Genomic DNA, 20,687 nt, shown 5'->3' with positions numbered 1-20,687 from the left:
TGTACAGAATTTCGATTTAGGTTGGTTGTAAAGGTTTAGAAATCAATGGTGGTCATGGTAGCACATTATTACGAGTGTAATTAACAGCCCCGAATTGTGTATGTGAATGTGGTTGAAGGGTGTGTTTTGGGTCTTGTATATTACTAAAATGAAAGTTAGGAGATAAAACATGGGCCTGGATAGCACAGTGAACCCTTTTGTGGACAATGGACTGAGGTTAATAGTACAAATATAATGTTCTTTCATAAATTGTAACAAATATATGACACTAACACAAGGTGTTAATATTGGGGGCATTTTCAGGACTTGGAGTTTACCTGGGTGGTACTGCAGGGACAGATGCTGGACAATGTGTGTCCTGCCATGGCCCACTGGGTAGACTGGGGAAGAGTGTAAACTACAATGTAAATCATTATCCGTATGGTGCAGCAGTGCTCCAAAATGTATTCACCAAATGCAATGAATGTTCCATGATGATGAAAGAGGTTGTTGATGTGGGAGGAGTGGGGTGAGGGGGTTGGGGGTTATGTCGCGACCTGTTATATTTTTTTAATGTAACATTTAAAAAAAATAAAGAGAGGGAAAAAATAATAGGTGTTTTATGGGGGGAATGTGCATTATATAATCTATGGACTATATTTATATTAATATTCTGTCATCAATTATAACAAAGGTTATAATATTCTGTCATCATTATAACAAAGGTAACACAGTAATACAAAGTGTCAACAATAAGGGGGTGTATGGGAATATTGTATTATTTTACATTTTTACATGACTTTTCTGTAATCCTACAACTTCTCTAAGTTAAAAACAATTTAAAGGGGTGTTATGGGACATGAGAAAAAAATTGGAATATAAAATATAAGCTTTATATCAATATTAAATTTCTTGAACCTAGTAACTGTACTAACATTGTGATTCCATAAGTGAAAATCCTTGAGTGGAAGTATTATGTGTTATAGGACTATGATGTGTGCAACCAGCTCTCAAATGTTCAGAAAATAAGGGAGGGAGGGAGGGAGGGAGGACAAACATGGCAAAATGTTAAAATGGTAGATCTGGATATCTGGGGGTGTGAGGGTATGCTGAATATATAATATTTAGTAAGGGGGATTGTAAATGTGGGGAAATAGAGTTACTAGTAACACATTATAGTGAGTATGATCAATGCTGCTGGTTTATAGATGTGATTGTGGCTGAAAGGGGTCCTCTAGGGAGGTTAATGTCATTTGAAAGAAAGCTAGAAGATAATCTAGGGACTGTATAATCAAAGTGATTTTGGTGGTGGATGATGATGGTGGTTAATAGTAAGAATACAAGAATGTTCCTCTATTAATGCGTAAAGAATATGGAGATACATGGAAAAAGTATAACTAATGTATAACTAATGTAACATACACACTATAGTTAACAGTAATATTCTCATAATTTTACAGCCATGGCAAAGAAGGTACTATATCAATACTAAGGGTCAGTAATGGGTGAGGGGTATAAGGGGGTATGGGATTTTTTCTTTCTGGAGTAATGAAAATGTTCTGAAATGAACTGAGCTGATGACAGCACTACTCTGTGATGAAACTGAGAGCCACTGTGCATACATATTGCATGGATTGTACAAAGCAGGGAACCATATAACACAGTGAACCCATGGTGAATGAAGGACTGTGGTTAACAGAACAAATATGAGAATATTCTCTCAGTAACTATAACAAATATACAATACTAATACATGGTGTTAATGATAGGATGGTTTGTGGGAAAAATACACCAATATAAGCTATGTACTAGAGATAGCAGTAATATTATGACAATGTTCTTTTATTTTGTAACAAATGTGTCACAACAATGTAAGGTGTTGGTGGTGAGGCAATGCATGTGAATTCTGTATGGTATATATGATTGTTTTGTGAACTTACAGCTTCTCAAATAAAAAAGGAAATGAAAAAAAAGTTTTAAAATGTATATTTAAAACCTTTTGAAAAAATTGAAGAATTTTGGCCATAGTTAACAGTTAATTAGAATGATGTCACAATGAGCTCACTGATGAAATAATGAATTGTGACAATTCAGTGTTTTTAACATGTTTTAGTAGATTGACAACCATTTGGAAACATAAAATTGCACGTGCATGAAATGAAAGTTAAATGACCAGTAAAATTGGGGATATAAACCCAGGGGATTTTGTCAGTTAAACAATGACGAATGTAATATTCAATTTCTTGGCATAAATTTATATTATATAAAAGGTATATACTTTGCTTAAAAAGTTATATACTTTTTTGGCCTTAAAACAGTTTTTTTTTAATTTGAGAATTTGTGAGTGAACAAAACAATCATGCATACCATACTTTTAAAACTAATTTCTTACTGTACTTTAGTTTCTATAATGTGCACCATGTTTCATGTATTAAAATGTATTTTTTATATTATTATGTTTTTTTTTCATATTAAGATAGACACCTAAACAGTGGAAAATATCATTAATCCAGAATACATTCAGTCCTAGATATTGCTGTTCCATGATCTTCTGCTGTACAATGATCTCAGAGCTTTATATAAACATTAATGCTCTTTATAAGAGTATTTGTCCTGCATGCATTGAAAAAGAAAGGAACTGTTATTAAAGGGCTCACTCTGGGCTAACCCATGTGCTAGTTGCCTACATTGAGAGTGTCATTGTTTTTTCTCATAATATCCATGTAAGGGAGGTAGTACTATACTCATTTTACAGATGGGGAAACTGGTCTACCTTTTTCACCATTAGGTAATATCCAGAGTCACACAGCTAGTATTATTTGAACTTGTTTCTGCTTTGTAAGACTGGTAGTACCAGGGAATTCTCTTCCTCTAAACTCCAACCCTAAGGGGTTTGGCCTTCCTGGGGTTACTTAAGTAATATAGTAAAGACAGAACGCAATCTGCCATGCATATGTTCAGAAGACTCAGGATGACGCGAGTAGCCGGAGTAAGCGATTCTGTGTCTTTGGTGTGTATATATATATATATATGTATGTTAAGTTCTTATCTACTTTACATCTTTCCTGCCTTACCCCATTATAAGTAGTGTGGCCCCTTGGAAAGATGAGAAGCTGGACCATGAAAATCTGAACGAGTGGGTCCTTGAGACTCTCATCCATGAGCCTTTAATATGCATCAGCCACTGCATATTAAACCAACACCCTTCAGACGTCTCAAAGATATTAGTGCTTTTATATTGGGTCTCCATCTGTGTTTGAGGTGCCTATCTCACCCCTAATCTCCATCTTTTCCAGAAACTTACTGTAAAAATCATCCCTTCTCTCTCCTGTATCTTCAACCTCTCTCATTCAACTGGCACTTTCCTCTTAGCATATCAATATGCCCCAGCAAGCCAATCTCCTTGACTGTATGTCTCATTTCATTCATCCCACCATTAATTTAATCATTCAAAAAGCATTTCCTGAACACTTACTCTATGCCAGCAAGTTGCTAGACACTAGGCATTAAATTGTAAGCAGATATCATCTCTGATCTCAAGGAGTTTATAGTCTAGTGGGGGAGACAGAAAAAGAAATAATCATAGAGCTATAATAAACTCTAATAAGTACTCTGAAGGAAGCATAAACAGTGACAGGAATGCATATAATGGTAGGACCTGGCCTATTTTGACTGATCGTTTGAACTGAGGCTTGAACTATGAGCTGGCACAAACTCTGGGTGTGGATAGAGATAGAATGGTTCCAGAAAGCAGGAACTGTACATGCAAAGGCCTTGAGGGAGGAGATGTAGGACCATTCAATAAATTAGATCTGTCCAATTTAATCTGGGTGAAGTATAGAGTGTAGAGATGGAGGGAGAGGTATGTAGGGGCAAATCATGCAGGACCTTATAGGATATTTTAAGGATTGGGGTTTGGATTTATCTTAAAAGGAACTAGGATATATTGAAGGATTTTAGGCAAGAGGGGGAGTTACATGATTATATATGCATTTTAAAGAAAATTAATCTAGATGTAATATTAGAAGGAGGCAAATTGGGTGCAGGTGGGTATCAATTAGCAGGCTATTGCTGTGATCCAGATAAGAGATGCTGCTACTGTTTGGCCTAGGGTAGTAGCGGTGAAGATAGGTAGAAATAATATTCAGGAGATATTCAAGAAATAAAATTGATAAATTGGTTATGATGATGGAGGAAAGGAAGATAAAAGGATGACTTCAAGGTTCATGGTCCATATAACAGAATGATGGTCATGGTATTTACTCTTTTGGGTAGCCAAAAAGACCAGATTTAAGGGAGACGTTAAGTTGCGTTTTGGATTTGTTTGGGTGCCATTGAAGAAATCATGGCAAGAGGTTAAGCAGGCAGTTGTATATATGGTCTAAAGCTCAGAGAAGGGTTCTGGGTTTCAGCTAAAAATTGGGAATTTTGGACAAAGTAGATGTCAGAAGCTTAGACAAGATTGCCTCATGAGAGAGACATTCCGCCTCTTCTCAGCTAAACTTCTGGATAAATATACACTCCCTGTCTCTAATATTTAACCTCCCAGTTTACCCATTACAATCTGACTCCTCCCCACTCCCTACTCTGTTTCTTGGAAGCTGCTTTGCCAAGGTCATCAGTGACTCCCTCAATGCTAAATACAGTGGACAATTGTTAGTCTTTACCTCACTTGACCTCTTTGTAACGTTTGAAACTGTTAAACCCTCCTTCTTGAAACTTTCACTTCTTCTGCATTCTGCGGCATCACTTGCTTTTTTTGTTTGTTTGTTTGTTTGTTTGGTTTTTCCTGCCTCTTTGGAGTTTTCACTTTTTTAGCAGTCCTGTTTATAGACTTTTTGCCTCATATTTTCCAGGACTCTCTTTATAGTACACTGAAAGGATTGAAAAATCAAATATTTACAGGAAACAAGAAATGTAAATGAATGAAATAGTCTATTTGTATATTTAGCAAGTTATGTATTGAACTTTTATTTCCATAGAAATTCCTTTGTTTGCATATAAACAGCAATAATTTGTAATAATTTTTAAAACCATGTGGGTACAATGTTTTATTTTTTCAACAGAACTGAAAATATGGATTTTTATGTGAAACATCTCAATATATATTTTAATAATTTAGTTACATTTTTGAAACACTATGCTGGACAAACAAAACACATCAGAAAGCCTCATATAACTTTGGTTCTCAGTTTGCCATCTCTTCTTGAGCAGTGGCATCTTTTCTCATGTTTTTTACCACCCTTCTAGGCTGATGATTTCTACATCTGCTTCTCAGACCAAGGAGGGCCCTACATCCAGCTTCCAAAGAGACATCTTCCCCTGGCTATCTCAGGGACCCCTCTGACTTAGCATCTCTCCCTCCCTCTTAATTACTTTTCTGTCTAGTTCCGCTAGATTCTTCTCTCCCTCACCATCATACCCAATCAGTGAAGGAGTTCAGTCTTTAATACCTTTCAAGTCACTCTCCTTCCTTTTTCCTTCCTATCCCTAATAAAAATATTTCTGTTTAGGGCCTTATTATGTCTTGCCTGGATTACTACAGTAATAATAGTGGCAAGCAGTATATCATAGTCATTACATGTATGACCTCTGGGGACAGACTGCTTGGTTCTGCTGTTTACTAGTTAACTTTTCTGAACCTCAGTTTCCACATCTATAAAATGGGGATAACAATAGGGTTGTTGTGAGGATTAATATATGTAAAACACTTAAAAGAGTGAAGAGTTTACTTTTACTATTTCTAGTAGTAGTAGGACTAGTAGTAGTTCATTACTTCTTTCCTTTGAGCCACCATATACCTTTAGTTTATCATCACATTTGTCCCACTACATTGAAAATTTTGTATATGGCACTCTCCTCAACTAGACTATTAACTCCTGGCAATTTCAAATATGTCTTATTCATCTTTGGAGCCCCAATAACTGGCACAATGCCAAGCACAAGGAGGCACTAAGCCAATATTTTTTGAGTAAATAAAGAAACCTGTTTGAACCTCAAATATCTTCCTCCATTAAATGAACATGTCAATAACAACTCCACCTCAGGAGCAAATAGGAGGATAGATATGAAAGCACTTTGGAAACTCTATGGAATTATCAGATTGCAAGACATGCATGTTGTAGTTAAGAATGGTCCATTTTATTTATTTATTATTATTTTTTAAAGATTTATTTATTTTTATTTATTTAATTCCCCTCCCCTCCCCCGGTTGTCTGTTTTCTGTGTCTTTTTGCTGCGTCTTGTTTCTTTGTCCGCTTCTGTTGTCGTCAGCGGCACGGGAAGTGTGGGCGGCGCCATTCCTGGGCAGACTGCTCCCTCCTTCGCGCTGGGCGGCTCTCCTTACGGGGTGCACTCCTTGCGCGTGGGGCTCCCCTACGCGGGGGACACCCCTGTGTGGCAGGCACTCCTTGCGCGCATCAGCACTGCGCATGGGCCAGCTCCACACGGGTCAAGGAGGCCTGGGGCTCGAACCGTGGGCCTCCCATGTGGTAGACGGACGCCCTAACCACTGGGCCAAAGTCCGTTTCCCAAGAATGGTCCATTTTAGAACTTCACAGGCCTCGTCTGTGCCTCCCTTCACTTGGGAGAGATAATTGGAGACCTTGCTACGGATCCTGGCCCACGCTTTTGCAGGTCTTCTGTTGAGTTCTTAGCAAAATAGATGCTCCTATCAAAGCCCTATGTGAAGAGCAGTGTCTATAGTCACACTAAACTGTGAGACTCAGAAACTACAGCTTTGCACACCACAGAACTGAGAATCCAAGCCCTGGCAACTTTCTCCCCAAAGGAACTTACAATTTTCATTAATTTCAGGAACTTATCGGAACCTGTCATGACCTACAGGCTTCACAAGGAACTGATCTCTGCTGCTAGTAAGTATTTATGTTACTGGTAAATTGCATTGTTCTTAAAAAGGGTTACAGCAATAAGTGTAGCAAATTGCTTGAGGAAGAAAAACACATATACACAAACTCTGTCCACTAACAAATGGGAATGGTCTTGCTTGCTGCCTAACTCGAGTTGTATTATTTCCCATAAATCAATGTTAGTTGAGTGGGTTGGAGAAAATTGGACTTTAGGGATGTGACAGGTGTGAGGACTTTATTGATTGATCTTGTGTCTTCTGTCAGAAAAAAACCATGGGCTCACATTATCAGAGGACACTGAAATGGTTCCATTACAGTTGCTGTTTCAGCTTTTCTTCAACACTTTGCCTTTCCAAAATGCTTTCAATTGCATTGTGAATCTGTTAGTGCTTACATCACATTTTCTGGCTGAGAAAACAGTGTGGGGAGGCAGGGGGTAGGTGGAAAAATAAGGCACATAGAATTGCCAAATTTGGCAGCTGAAGAAGCATTAAAAGTTTGACTGTGGCCAATGAATGAATGTTTCTTTCTAACTATATATAGCCCTTATCTTGTGTAATGCCCTTGATGGTATGCAGGAAACAGATTAGGGGACTTGTGTTCATAATGGGTCTTTGTCAGGGCCTTTGGTCTTTACTTCTGGGCTCTTTCAGTGAGTTTCACAAGAACTTGGAGACAGCAGCATACCTCCAAATACCAGAAAAAAAGGTTGAGAAGTGTTTCCTGCTGGAAATTTGCATGTGGGACTTCACGAACAACCTGCTGTGCCCAGAATTCTGACTTCCTCTCAGTTTTCTCCTCTCTTCACTCTTCTCTTTTCTTCACCTTTCTAGGTCTGTTTCTTTGTTTCTTTTTATCTATATCTTTGCCTTTTCTGTGTGTGTGTTTCTTGGTCTCCATCTTTATCATTGTATTTCTGTGCCTATTTATCTCTTTATTCCATTTGGACTATAAGTCTCTTTCTCTATATCTCTGTTTGTATGAGATTTTGCTTGATCCAACTACCCAGAAAGTCGAACCATATCTTTCACTATTCTCTCTCAGAGTCTGACAACCTGGATTACCGGCTGGGAGCTATTCACTCTCTGGTATATAAGCTACCAGAAAAGAACCGAGAGATGCTGGAACTTCTTATACGACACCTGGTCAAGTAAGTAAATATTGGATTTTTATGAAGAATTTTTATTAGAAGACTCATCCACATGATAGGACTGCAGAGAAACTTTCTCTCAGCTTATTAAATCCTATTCCCAACTGCTTCATCTTGAGCAGGCTGAATGCTCTGTGAGGAAGGTAGTTTTGCCTTGAACTGTATATCCTCTCAGAGTCATCATGTATCTGGGTTATCTCAGTTAATAGATACCTGGGTAGAATGGGCTGAATACAGTCTTTGCTGTCAGATAAACCTAGTATGGTATCCTAGCTTTACCACTTACTTAGATGTGTGATCTTAGGCAAACTTCTCTGAGGCTCTGTTTGGTCACCTTTAAAATGAGAATAGTAATGTCTACCATGAAGGACTGCTTTGTGGATTATAATGAACACAGGGAAAGTACACAGCAGGTGGAAGACTCTCAAGAAATGGGAGCCATTGCTAAGATTCTGGTACACTTCTTTTTCTGGTGAGGCAGGTGGTAACAGAGAGTAGGCTTGGTGATAAGCTCCCAGATGAGTTGTCAAAGGGTGCTCTTGTGCCCCACTGTGGTGCTTCCTGGTCAGAAAGTACAATGTTGTAAAATAACTTGACTGGTAAAAGGCCAGCTGCTGCCTCTTAGAAAGCAGTGTAGTGAGGCAAGAATGTACTCTGTCCAGGAATAAACAAACATGGGTTCCAGTTTTAGTTGTTAGTAGCTCACTTGATGACCATGGGAATGTCATCTCAAAGCCTACTTGGTATACTAAAAGCAAAGAAATGTGAAAACAATCCTAAAAAAGTACTGCATTTTAATTATTTATATTTAACAATCAAACACCAAAAATCAAGATTTATAGTGAAGGTGAGGCTCTAGGCTAAATGGACTTCTTGGTCTCCCTCTGTGATAGGTCCTATATCAATCTGCCAAAGGGTGCTGATGCAAAGGACCAAAAATCTGTTGGCTTTTAAAAATAAATTTTAAAAATTTATTTGGAGTAAAAGCTTACATTCCTAAGGCCATGTAAATTCCAACTCAAGGTACCATACGAGGTATTTTCTCACCAAAGTCATTTGCCACATGTTGAATCAAGATGGTAGGTAATTTCTGCCAGGTTTCAGCCTTCCCTGTGGGCTTCCTCTTCCTTTTTAGGCTCCATAGGCTCAGCTTCTTCCCAATTGCAGCTGTTGGGTGGCATAGGGCTTGTCTCTCAGGACTTCCTAGATCAGTCTTGGCTCTCTTCCCAATGTCAGCTGTACATGATCAGGCAAATTGCTGATCTCTCCCCAGAGCTTTAGGTGATTGTGCCTTCTCCTTTCTGTCACATGGCAGGATAAAAAATGATAAAGTTCTCTCGTCTGTGTGTCTTCTTGTGTTTGCTTATCCATGAAAGTGTCCATTTACATCAGATCCATCAAGGGGGCAGGGACTCAACCTGAATCATGCCTTACTGATGTAGTCAAATCAGAAAAGCCATAATCTTAACAGGTAATTTAATCAGAGAAAACTCAGTTGAATTTAATACAGTCAAAGGGTATCACACCCAGATAGTTTTTGGTCATTATATCCTCAAATATTCTTTCTTCCCCTTTTCCATTCTCTTCTCCTTCTGGAACACCGATAATGTGTATATTTTTGCTTTCACATTTTCATTCAATTCCCTGAGACTCTGTTCCATTTTTCCATTCTCTTCTTCTGTTCTCCAGTCTTTTCTAGTTCAGATATTCTGCCTTCAAAATCACTAATTCTGATTTTGAGCAACTCACATCTGCTCTTATGTGTCTCTAATGTATTTTTTTTTAATTAATATAGTTCTTTTTAAAAACTATTACATTAAAAAACATAAGAGATTCCCATTTACCCCGCACCCCCCCACCCCACTTCTCCCACATCAACAACCTTTTTCATCATTGTGACACATTCATTGCATTTGGTGAATACATTTTGTAGCACTGCTGCACCACATGGATAATAGTTTACATTGTAGTTTACACTCTCCCCGAGTACATTCAGTAGGTTATGGCAGGATATGTCATGTCCAGCATCTGTCCCTGAAATATCATTTAGGACAGCTCCAAGTCCCGAAAATGCCCCCACATCACATCTCTTCTTCCCTCTCCCTGCCCTCAGCAACTACCATGGCTACTTTCTCCACATCAGTGCCACAATTTCTTCCATTACTAGTCGCAATAGTTCCATAGTAGAATACCAGTAAGCCCATTCCACTCCATATTTTATTCCTTTATCTTGTGAACCCTGGGATGGTGATGTCCACTCCACCTCTATATCAAGAGGGGGCTTAGATTCTACATGGATGATGGATGCAATTCTCCTGCTTGCAGTTGTAGGCACTCTAAGTTCCCTGGTGTGGTGGTTGACCATCTTCACCTCCCTGTTAGCTGACCTGAGTAAGTCCAATGAATCTCATCTATCATGTCTTTCATTCCCATAAGGTCTGTTTCTTTTCTTTGGAGGCTTTCAAATTGTTCTTTATGTTCACCCAGTGTCTTCTTAATAATTTTTCTCTCTTTATTCATATTTTCTTTTAATTCTTTAAATTAGAAGAAATGTTGTGTGATTATCATTTTGTCTTAAATCCTGTATCTCTACAGGATATTTGGTTTGTTCCTTTACCTGGGTGATCTCTTCCTGTTACATAGTATTGCTTGTAAATTTTTGCTGATGTCTAGGCATTTGAATATGTTGGTGAATTTTCTCTGATGGCCAGTTTTTCTCTCTTGTCTATTATTTTTTCACAACTCTTCTTTGATATTTGGTTCAACTTATTCTAAGCAGCTAAAATTTCCCAACTTAAGTTATCAAAATCATGCCAAGGACTCGTTAATGGGGTGCAGATATTCTCCCTGGAGTTAGAGTACAGAGGGAACCAAAAGCAGTTTTTGTTTATGTAATTTTGAGACTGGCCAGTAGATGGTACAGTAGTTGTAACTCTCCACAGAGGTATTTCAAGCTCTGTTTTCCTGTGTTTTAGTCTGGCCAGACCTGAGATTCAAACTGGGCTCTGCTGGCTGAATTCACTTAAGAAAAGCCCCCTGAATCCCCCTCCCTATTCCCTTATAACAGCTGACAGGGAGGAAGATGTCTGTAACTCACATTTGTTGTTTTGGGTTCTTCATTCTCTGTCCCTCACCCTCCTGTGAGTTGTGAAATACTATCCTGGTCTGCTTACTTTCAAACCAGGTCTCTTGGACAGCTTTTGGCCCTTTCTCTGTTGTTTTTGTGAGAGAGTTGAGCCCTGCCTGCCTAATCTGATGCCATTTTCCCACTGATAACCTGCATAATTTTTAATAGCAAAATTTGGAAATGATCTAAATGTCCAACAATAGGGGGCTAGTTGAGTAAATAACAGTGAATACAAACTAAGTACTATGCAGTCATAAGAAAACGAATTAGGACAATCATTATAAACTTTGTTTTTGTAGTGATTTCCAAGTTGTATTACAAATTACTAGGATGTACAACAAAACACAACCCATGGTATAGACAGCGTATATCGTATGCTACTTTCCTGTAAGAAATAAGGGGGAAATAATATATAAGAATATACACACATATTTTCTTATTTTTGTCAAATGAAACACAGGACAAGATAAATGAAAATATGGCTCAAAAAGGTATAAAGAGTACCAAATGACCCAACAACTCAACCCTTAGGTTTATTCCAAGGAGAAATGAAACTATATGTCCACACAAAAATTTTTAAATGAATGTTTATAGCAGTGCGATTCATAATAACTAAAAGAGGGAAACAACCCTGTTGTATTTCACCTGATGAATGGATAAATTAAATGTGGTATGTCCATTTAATGGAATATTATTCAATCATAAAAAACAATAATGTTCTCTTACATGTAACTACAAGGATGAATCTTGAAAGCATTTTTCTAAGTGAAAGATGCCTGTCACAAATGGTCACATATTTTATGACTCCATTTATAGGAATGTTCAGAATAGACATATCTATGGAGACAGAAAGTAGATAGTGGTTGCCTCGGACTGAGGAGAGAAAGGAATGTTACTACTGATTGGTATTTGGTTTCTGTTTGGGGTTATGAAAATATTCTGGAATTAGCTAGTAGTGATGTTTGCACAACTTTGTGAATTGAATTGTACATTCTAAAAGATGAATTTATGGTATGTGTGTTATATCTTAAAGCTGTTATAAAATTAAACTAGTGAAAATGGGTTACTACAGGGGTTAGGTAAGTGGTTTAATATGGTAGAGGGATAGGGATGAGAGCTTGAGTCCTCTCAGTCTACCTTATATAGTTCTGACTTCTGAACTAAACTAATGCTTTACATGTCTAAAAATAGAATTAAATCAAAAGGAAAGAAATTAGAAACTCTAAAATTGAACACGAGCCAAAGCAAATGTAAATGTTAAACACTGATAATGTGATCATACAGAGAAAACATTTATTTAAACTAACTTCTCAACAGAGTTCTCTGACTCATCCTTAAAACAACAGCTTTAAGGACATCATAAATATACTCAGAAGGTTTATTATTATTAACAATAGTGTAATAGTAATTTTTGTAACTGTTATGCATATATATCACAAAGATAAAGAAAAAGTAAACATTAATGTTATTGGAAGCCAAGATGTATAGCATAAGATAAAATAAGATACAAAATAAAAGATGTAATAGGGGGAAAAATCTCTATAATATTCAATTCGATCTGAGAATGTCAATATGAACTCATGTCAAAAGACAAAAACAAAAACAAAACAACAACAAGAACAGCAAAACAAAAACTTCTGTTCCCTGAACAGGCTTAGAAGTGATTTTACCAAAAGAGTAATGACTACACCAAGTATGCAGATTTTGATCACAAGCAAAGAAAGTACAAGATGAGCCTGGAACAAGTTGTACCACAAAACAAGGAAGTGCTCATATACTAATGGGGTCTTGTTAAAAGGATACAGAAACCTGCTTAAAGGGGCTGCTACTGATTAAATTTGGGGCAACCTGAACATCAAAAACAATAAAAATTGTATTTGATCATAAAACATTGACTAAATAAATTTCATGGGAAGTTGGTACAGGAAGGAAAGCTCTTTATTACCAAGAATGCTCTCTAATTAATGTAGGAGAAATGATAGAATTAGAAAATTCACCATTTTGCAACCTCATCCATTTTAGGCCTAGTTCAAAACCATGGGGTAAACTATTGTTGAGGAACAGAATATTCACATAGTTTGAATGTATTATGAAATTATGAAATTGAACACAGATGAGTTGCTAATTACAAATGGAAAACTGTATCTTTACAGTGGAGCCATTTGACAGGCACCACCTTAATTAATTGATGAACGTTACCATCACTAATACCAGAAAAAACTGATCTTCTATTACGTCTGATATAATACAATAAGAAGTACATAACATAAGTGATGAAATATTCTTCCAGAAATGATTAATCTGAATGAAATTAAGACTTTCCAGTTTACAGGAAATACAGGGTATAGAAAAATTCAGAATGTTTGACATTCTACAATTCAGCTGGTTTGGACTCTTCAAAGAAAACAGTGTTACAATGTTATGGATGAAAAAAGGGTAGGGGTACTGTTGTAGATTAAGAGAATAAAGAAATATAAACAAATGCAGTGCATAAACTTGATTGGATCCTGATTTGAAAAACCCAGCTATAAAAGTTTTTATGACATTCCAGAAGATTTGAATATTATGAACTGATTAATAGCTGATGTGAAATTATTGTTAGTTTCATTAGGTGTGATAATGTTATTGTGATTTTCTAGGAGAATGTTCTTGTTCTTAGACTAATGCCAAAGTAGGGTTGAAACAACATACTTTCAGAGGGTTCAGAAAAAAATAGAGAGAAAGCAAATGTGATGAAATGTTAATATTTCTTGAATCTAGGTGCAGAGTGTGTGAGATACATAAAGTACACAACATCACCTATGATGTCCTCTAGTCAAAAATCAGTTAACTTCAATCCATCTAGTACTAATCTTTCAAATTCTTCGTATATTTGTAAGCTTTCAAAATCAAAAGTTTAAGGGAAAGTTAAAAAAAAATAAGCTTGATTACAATATGGAAATTTACACATGAGAAGAAAATACATGTGCTTTTAAAAATTAACCTGCCTATCAATCTCTCTGCTTTCATAATCTATATTATATTATGTCTATGCCTTTATAATATGTTCTCACTACCAGTCTATTTCTAAAGCTATTAACGGGCAGACACAAACTGGCCTAAGCCAGTTTATGGATCTCAATTACCTAATTCTTTTTGGAGGAAAAAAAGTCCTTTAGTAACAGATAGGAGAAGGCTACCTCCCCCACAATCTCACTATCAGTGGAATATTAACAATAGGAGCAAGCCTCAGTTTTACAACTTGTTCTGCAAACTCAGTGAAGTTCCAGCTCTCTTTCCTTTCAGATATTTTATAGCATCTTTCATGAAAAGTTCACTTGAGAAAAATGAGATAATATTATAGTGACACAATTGTAGTCAGGCAATAAAATCCTATTATCTAATGCCCAAATGCAAGACCTGGCCACAATCCTAGGCCTAGGCTACCATTCTAAAGGATATAGGATGTAGACTCACTGAATTCTTCATATTTTTATAATAACCCTTCTTTTATTTCAGAAACAGTATCACAAATTGTAGAAATTAGAAAATACAAAAAGCAAAAAGAAGACTAAAAACTTCCTATTTCCAGCATTCAAAAATCACTACTATTAATATATTAGTGCGTATTCTTCCAGATATTTCTGCATTCTACATACACACAAATTTTTATTTTTTCTAAAAATAAGATTATGATGTTCTGCAACCTACTTTTTATCAGTCAACAATTTCTACCTTTTCAGACTATATTGATATTTCCCCAGTTGATCCGAAAATTCCATTTATATCTAATTTCTCCAAACTAGTATCCTTTATTCTAGCACGGATCTTTTTTTTTTCTCTAATAACACTTACTTGTTCATGAGATAGACCAGCTGACCAGCAGAAGTCTTACTTCTTCATTTTCCTGGTTGTTTCATTGTCAAATATTGCAGCTTGTTCACTATTTCCTGTAAAGTAGGGGTTATATCCAAAGGCTGAATGGATTCAAGTTAACTGTTTTTTGTTTATTTTTATCTAGAGCACAGCATAAGGTGATGTTGTGTACCTTATGTCACACCACATTTGAAGATGCATGATATTGGTTGACCCACTTTACTGATATTAAAATTGACCCATGTTGTATTCTTCTAACTGGCTCATGCAAAGTTGGGATTCAATATTTCTCATCGATACATGTATCACTTTGGAAAGAAAAACTCTTTTTTATCATCTACTATGCTAATAGACAGAGCCTTTGATGTTGATTGTAGGTAATATTAGCTGAAGTTTATAAGAGCCCTCTGGCTCCGACTAGAGTCCTATTTTTCTTTCTTTATTATTTATTTTTTGCTGAACTTTTTAAAATTTAATTTTACTTTTAAAGAAGCTTTAGATTACATAAATGTTACAGTAAAAATATAGGAGATTCCCTTATACCTTACCCCCTCCCCCTCCCACACTTTCCCCCATTAACAACATCCTTCATTAGTGTGGTACATTTGCTACAATTAATGAACATATATTGAAATATTGCTACTAAGTATGGTCTATAGTTTATATTATTGTTTACACTTTGTACTGCACGATCTTATAGGTTTTGACAAAATGTATAATGTCCTGTGTCCATCATTGCAATGTCATGTAGAACAATTTCAATGCCCTAAAAATGCTCTATGTTTCACCTATTCTTCCCTTCCCTTTCCCTCAGAACCTCTGGTAACCTCTACCTCTATATCAATGTTACAAGTTCTTCCATTAGTATAATAATAATTCTACTTTAGTCTACAGTTGCATTTCCCCCTTATGTTTGTTCATTCCTCAGTCTTGAGGATTTGAGGATGGCAATGCCCACTCTGCTTCCGATTGAGAGGGGGCTTAAATCCCATGGGACAGATGGTTGGAACTGTCTTGCTGGCAGTTGTAGACCCTCTCTGTTTTTGGAATAGGCATTGGCCATCATCATCCTTTTGTTAGATGTCCTGAGCGAGTTCAATGAGTAGCTATTGGCTGCAACTCTGCTGAGATTTAGGGCTCAACCAGCATATGAACAGCCAGAAGACTTTAATCTCTGGGACACACATTTAATGGGTATAGTGCTAATTATAAATTCAGATAAAAGGAGTATAAGAACCATGTGCAGGAAAATTATAAATGAGTCCAACTCCGAAACGCTGGGGAGCTAAGTTATCATATATTCCAACATAAGGCTTACTGACAGGGTACCAATTTCCTGGGCCTTGTCTGCCCTGCCTATAGTGTCCAGATGTCTCTAGAGTCCCCAGTAGCCCCCTGCTTGATGCACTGTTTATTATGGCAGTCAGTGAGATCTTCCTAAGATGTGCATAAGCATAACCTCTGGAATGACCTCCTGTCTCACTTTGAAATCTCTTAGCTATAAAAACTTATTCATATTTAATATTCCTTCCTTTTGGTGAAGGTCTTTTTCCAAATGCATTGCTAGCTGGTGCTTGGTAAAATAATCCCTCATTGCCAGAGAGGCTAATCCCTGGGAGTCATGTTCCATGACAGGGGGATGGTAATGAGCTTGCATGTTGAGTTTGGCTTAGAGAGTGGCGACATTTGAACAACAAGGAGGGTTTCAGCAGGTAAGTCTTAGGCAATATATAATACTAGACTAAGTTTCGATTTCACAAGAACAAGAATTTCAAGTACAATATCAAGGGCTTGGCATATCCGTCTGCCCTTCTTTGCTAGGCACTGCTCATGTACTCTAGGGATTCTTGTCACTCTTATTAGAGAATGTAGCAGGACTCACCAGGATGGGAATTCAGTATTCTTTCAGTTATTATGTGGGTCTCCACCTACCTAGATAATATCCCATGACCACTTAAACACATTCATATTCCATAGAGTCCTGCCCCAAGTGCACACTTCTCCACACATCATCCCACCACTGACACCCCATTCCAGTCATCCTCCCCTGCCACAGTTTCAACTCTTCCACAATCCAAAACCTCCCCAAAAACAAAGCCAAAAAGTAAATAAAAATAATACAAAATAAAATATAAATTAAAAATGAAATAAAATTTTTTAAATGTTGCATTGTGTATTTCTAATTACTGATTAATCATACCTAGAATATGAAAGTATGTATTCACAATTAGAATGCTATAATCATAACTAATCTGTACTAGGGTGTACATGGAAACTAACACACATGTATTCTAAAATTCATCAATTCTCAGGGGCACTTTTTCAAAATTGTAACTTGAGCTCTGAATACATGTTCAATGATTTCTTAAACATGTTGATCAAGTGTTAGTCACTGTTGGTCAAGTGTTGGTTATCATATAATTGTCATAGCCTCCATAGGCACATACTTGATCATGGCTGCTCATATTGTTATCACTTCAGTTAAATTATGTTCACTGTTTAGTTTATTTTCTATTATAAATGTCTTAAAAATATTGGCAATAAAATGATTTTTCTTTTTTTAGCGATGCATAAAATAATGGTGTACTTAAAATTGATGACACTGATGAAATGCAGGGCATAGCACTATGTTAAAGTAATTTAAGTAAATTATAGATAATATAATACCAGTGGAAGAAGCCGAAGCTATCTGCCTTAAAAAAGGGAGTGATCTCCAGGGAAGTGGAATTGCTCCCTTTCGGACGACTGATCCACTCTCCTACCCCATTATTTTCTTTGCTGTTTAAAAAGATTTTAATATGCAAGATTTCACATATATACAGAAGGAGAGGGAATAGTATAAGGAATCCTGGTGTTCTTATTAGCTTCAACTGTTATCAACACATGACCAATCTACTTTCACTATACTTACATCTATTTCCCCTCCTCCGATATTATTTTGAAGCATATCACAGACATCATTTCATCCATAACTACTTAAATAAATACCTTGAAAATTAAAACCTCGTCATAAATATAACTAGTAATGCAATATAATGATCACACCTAAGGTAAAATTAATAATTCCTTAGTACCAAATATCCTGTGTTCAAATTCCCAATGGTCTTATGAATGTCTTATTTTTTTTCCATGATTCAGAAGTCAAATAAGGTCTGCACATGGCAATCAGTTGAAATGTTTTTTAATTCTCTTTTTATTTCTAGCAGAAATCAGCGTACATTTTCTGGAAAGCAAATGTGGCCTCTGTAACAAGTATACAATTCTATCATTGCTAAGATGAAAGCAGACATAGATGATATGTAAATAATGAGTACAGCTTTCTTACCATGTTACAGGTACTACACTGAATTTGGCAAGAGGGCTGTAGTTTGCAGACCCCTGCTCTATAGCAGGGGTTCTCAAATTTTGGTGTGTATCAGAATCACCCGAGTTAATAAAGAACACAGAGGCCCAGGCTTGATGAAATGTAGGATAGGCTCTCTCTCTCTTTTTTTTTTATTATGTTTTTTGGAAGATACATAGATCACAAAAAATGTTACATTAAAGTATATAAGAGGTTCCCATATATCCCACACCCCACCCCATCCCACACCTCCCACAACAACAACCTCTTTCATCATTGTGGCACATTCATTGCATTTGGTGAATACTTTTTGGAGCACTACTGTACTGCATGGTTAATAGTTTACATTGTAGTTTACGTTCTCCCCCAGTACATTCAGTGAGTTATGGCAGGACATAGGGTCTCCTTTTTTTTATCATGTTCCCAATCTATAAGTTTCCTCTTCAAAATTCTTTCTTCTTGTAGTTTATTTGTTATTGAAAACAAATCCTGTAAAGTTTTCCACAGCCTGGAGTTTGCTGATTGCATTCTACAGAGTTGTTTAACATGTTCTCTTGTCTCTGTAGTTCCTGTAAATTGATATTTGGATCTAGAGATTTACTCTAATTCCTGATCTTCTTTGTTGTTTTTTGTTGTTGTGTAAAGTGGGGAGGACAAGCATAGTTAATAGGTGGTTTTGTGTTCTTCCATTAGGAGATATAATGTCTAATGGTCTTTTTACTTTTTCACCATTATTTTCAAGAGCAGGACTTTCCTAGCTTCTTTGTTTTGTTTTTTATGTTTTTTTTTTAAGATGTATTTATTCCCCCCCCCCCCCCAAGTTGTCTGTTCTCTGTTTCTATTTGCTGCGTGTTTCTTCTTTGTCCGCTTCTGTTGCTGTCAGCGGCATGGGAATCTGTGATTCTTTTTGTTGCATCATCTTGCTGCATCAGCTCTCTGTGTGTGTGGCGCCATTCCTGGGCAGGCTGCACTTTCTTTTGCACTGGGCGGCTCTCCTTACGGGGTGCACTCCTTGCGCGTGGGGCTCCCATACGCGGAGATACCCCTGCGTGGCAGGGCACTCCTTTCCTGCATCAGCACTGCTGGTGGGCCAGCTCCACACGGGTCAAGGAAGCCCGGGGTTTGAACCGTGGACCTCCCATGTGGTAGACAGACACCCTAACCACTGGGCCACTTCCCCTTAGCTTCTTTGAATGGCAGAGCTAGAAGATCTGTTAATAACCCTCTCATTTTACAGATGAGGGAACAGATAAGTAGGCATGGAAAAAGATAGGCCCAAAGTCAAACAGCACATTACTAATGAAACCAGGAATGTGATGGAGGTATCCTTCCTCCTTGTTTAGATATTTGTGTGCACAAATCTTTAGAATTATTGGACCTTAAAACTGGATCCCTCAAAGCCAGGTATCTCAAAACGGCAACCCATGGACAAGATTCAGACCACAAATATATTTTGTTTGCCATGTGCTGTTTTAAAAAACAGTAATCTTGCTCCAGCATTTAAAATATCCAAACAGTTCACATAAACATGTGGATTTTAGGAAATGAGATCTGGCCACCCTGGGCCTACATGTTCATGTGGCAACAATCAACTGGAGTAGAGCTCCCTTATATCCAAAGGCTGCTCGCTTTGGATGGAGCACAAGATTTTAATTTTCCTTAAACCACCGCCCCATTCCCAAATTGTTTAACAAATGTAATATTAGATTTAGATTAGAGATGAACTAAGAATTCTCCTTTCTTAATACTAAAAGTAACACTTTTTTTCTTTATTTTTCTTTTTCTTTTTTCTTCTTTATTTTCTTTTAAATGTTACATTAAAAATATATGAGGTCCCCATATATCCCCCACTCCCCTCACCCTACTCCTCCCACATCAACAACCTCTTCTGTCATCATGGCACATTCACTGCACCTGGTGGATACATTTTGGAACACTGCTGCACCACATGAAGAGTTGTCTACACTGTAGTCTACACTCTCCCCCAGTCCACCCAATGGGCCATGGCAGGACACACAATGTCCAGCATCTGTCCCTGCAGCACCACCCAGGACAACTCCAAGTCCTGAAAATGCCCCCACATCATATCTCTTTTTCCTTCTCCCTAACCTCAGCAGCTACCATGGCCACTTTCTCCACATCAATGCTACAATTTCTTCCATTACTAATCACAATAGTTCCCCAGCAGAACACCAGTAAGCCCACTCTAATCCATACTCTATTCCTCTATCCTGTGGACACTGGGATGATTATATGTACAGTCCCCTTCTACATCAAGAGGGGTCTTAGATTTCACATGGATGATGGATGCAATTCTATTGCTTGCAGTTATGGGCACTCTTGGCTCCCTGGTGTGGTGGTTGA

The 20,687-nt window shown here is 37.2% G+C and overlaps 1 protein-coding gene across 2 annotated transcripts in view; it reads left to right on the top strand.

The window, feature by feature from the left end:
* Window positions 1-20,687, top strand: part of OPHN1 (oligophrenin 1) — a 540,428-nt gene that overhangs the window by 407,407 nt on the left and 112,334 nt on the right. For both annotated transcript variants that reach the window (XM_004482489.3, XM_004482488.3), the window contains exons 17-18: window positions 6,796-6,854; window positions 7,893-7,998. In XM_004482489.3, coding sequence (XP_004482546.1) covers window positions 6,796-6,854; window positions 7,893-7,998 — 165 coding nt within the window. The remainder of the gene's footprint in view (window positions 1-6,795; window positions 6,855-7,892; window positions 7,999-20,687) is intronic.

Source organism: Dasypus novemcinctus, chromosome X (genome assembly GCF_030445035.2).
Source record: "Dasypus novemcinctus isolate mDasNov1 chromosome X, mDasNov1.1.hap2, whole genome shotgun sequence".
In the NCBI taxonomy this organism is placed as follows: Eukaryota; Metazoa; Chordata; class Mammalia; order Cingulata; family Dasypodidae; genus Dasypus; species Dasypus novemcinctus.
The sequence above is the reverse complement of the archived record's forward strand: the minus strand, read 5'-3'. Positions and strand labels throughout refer to the sequence as shown.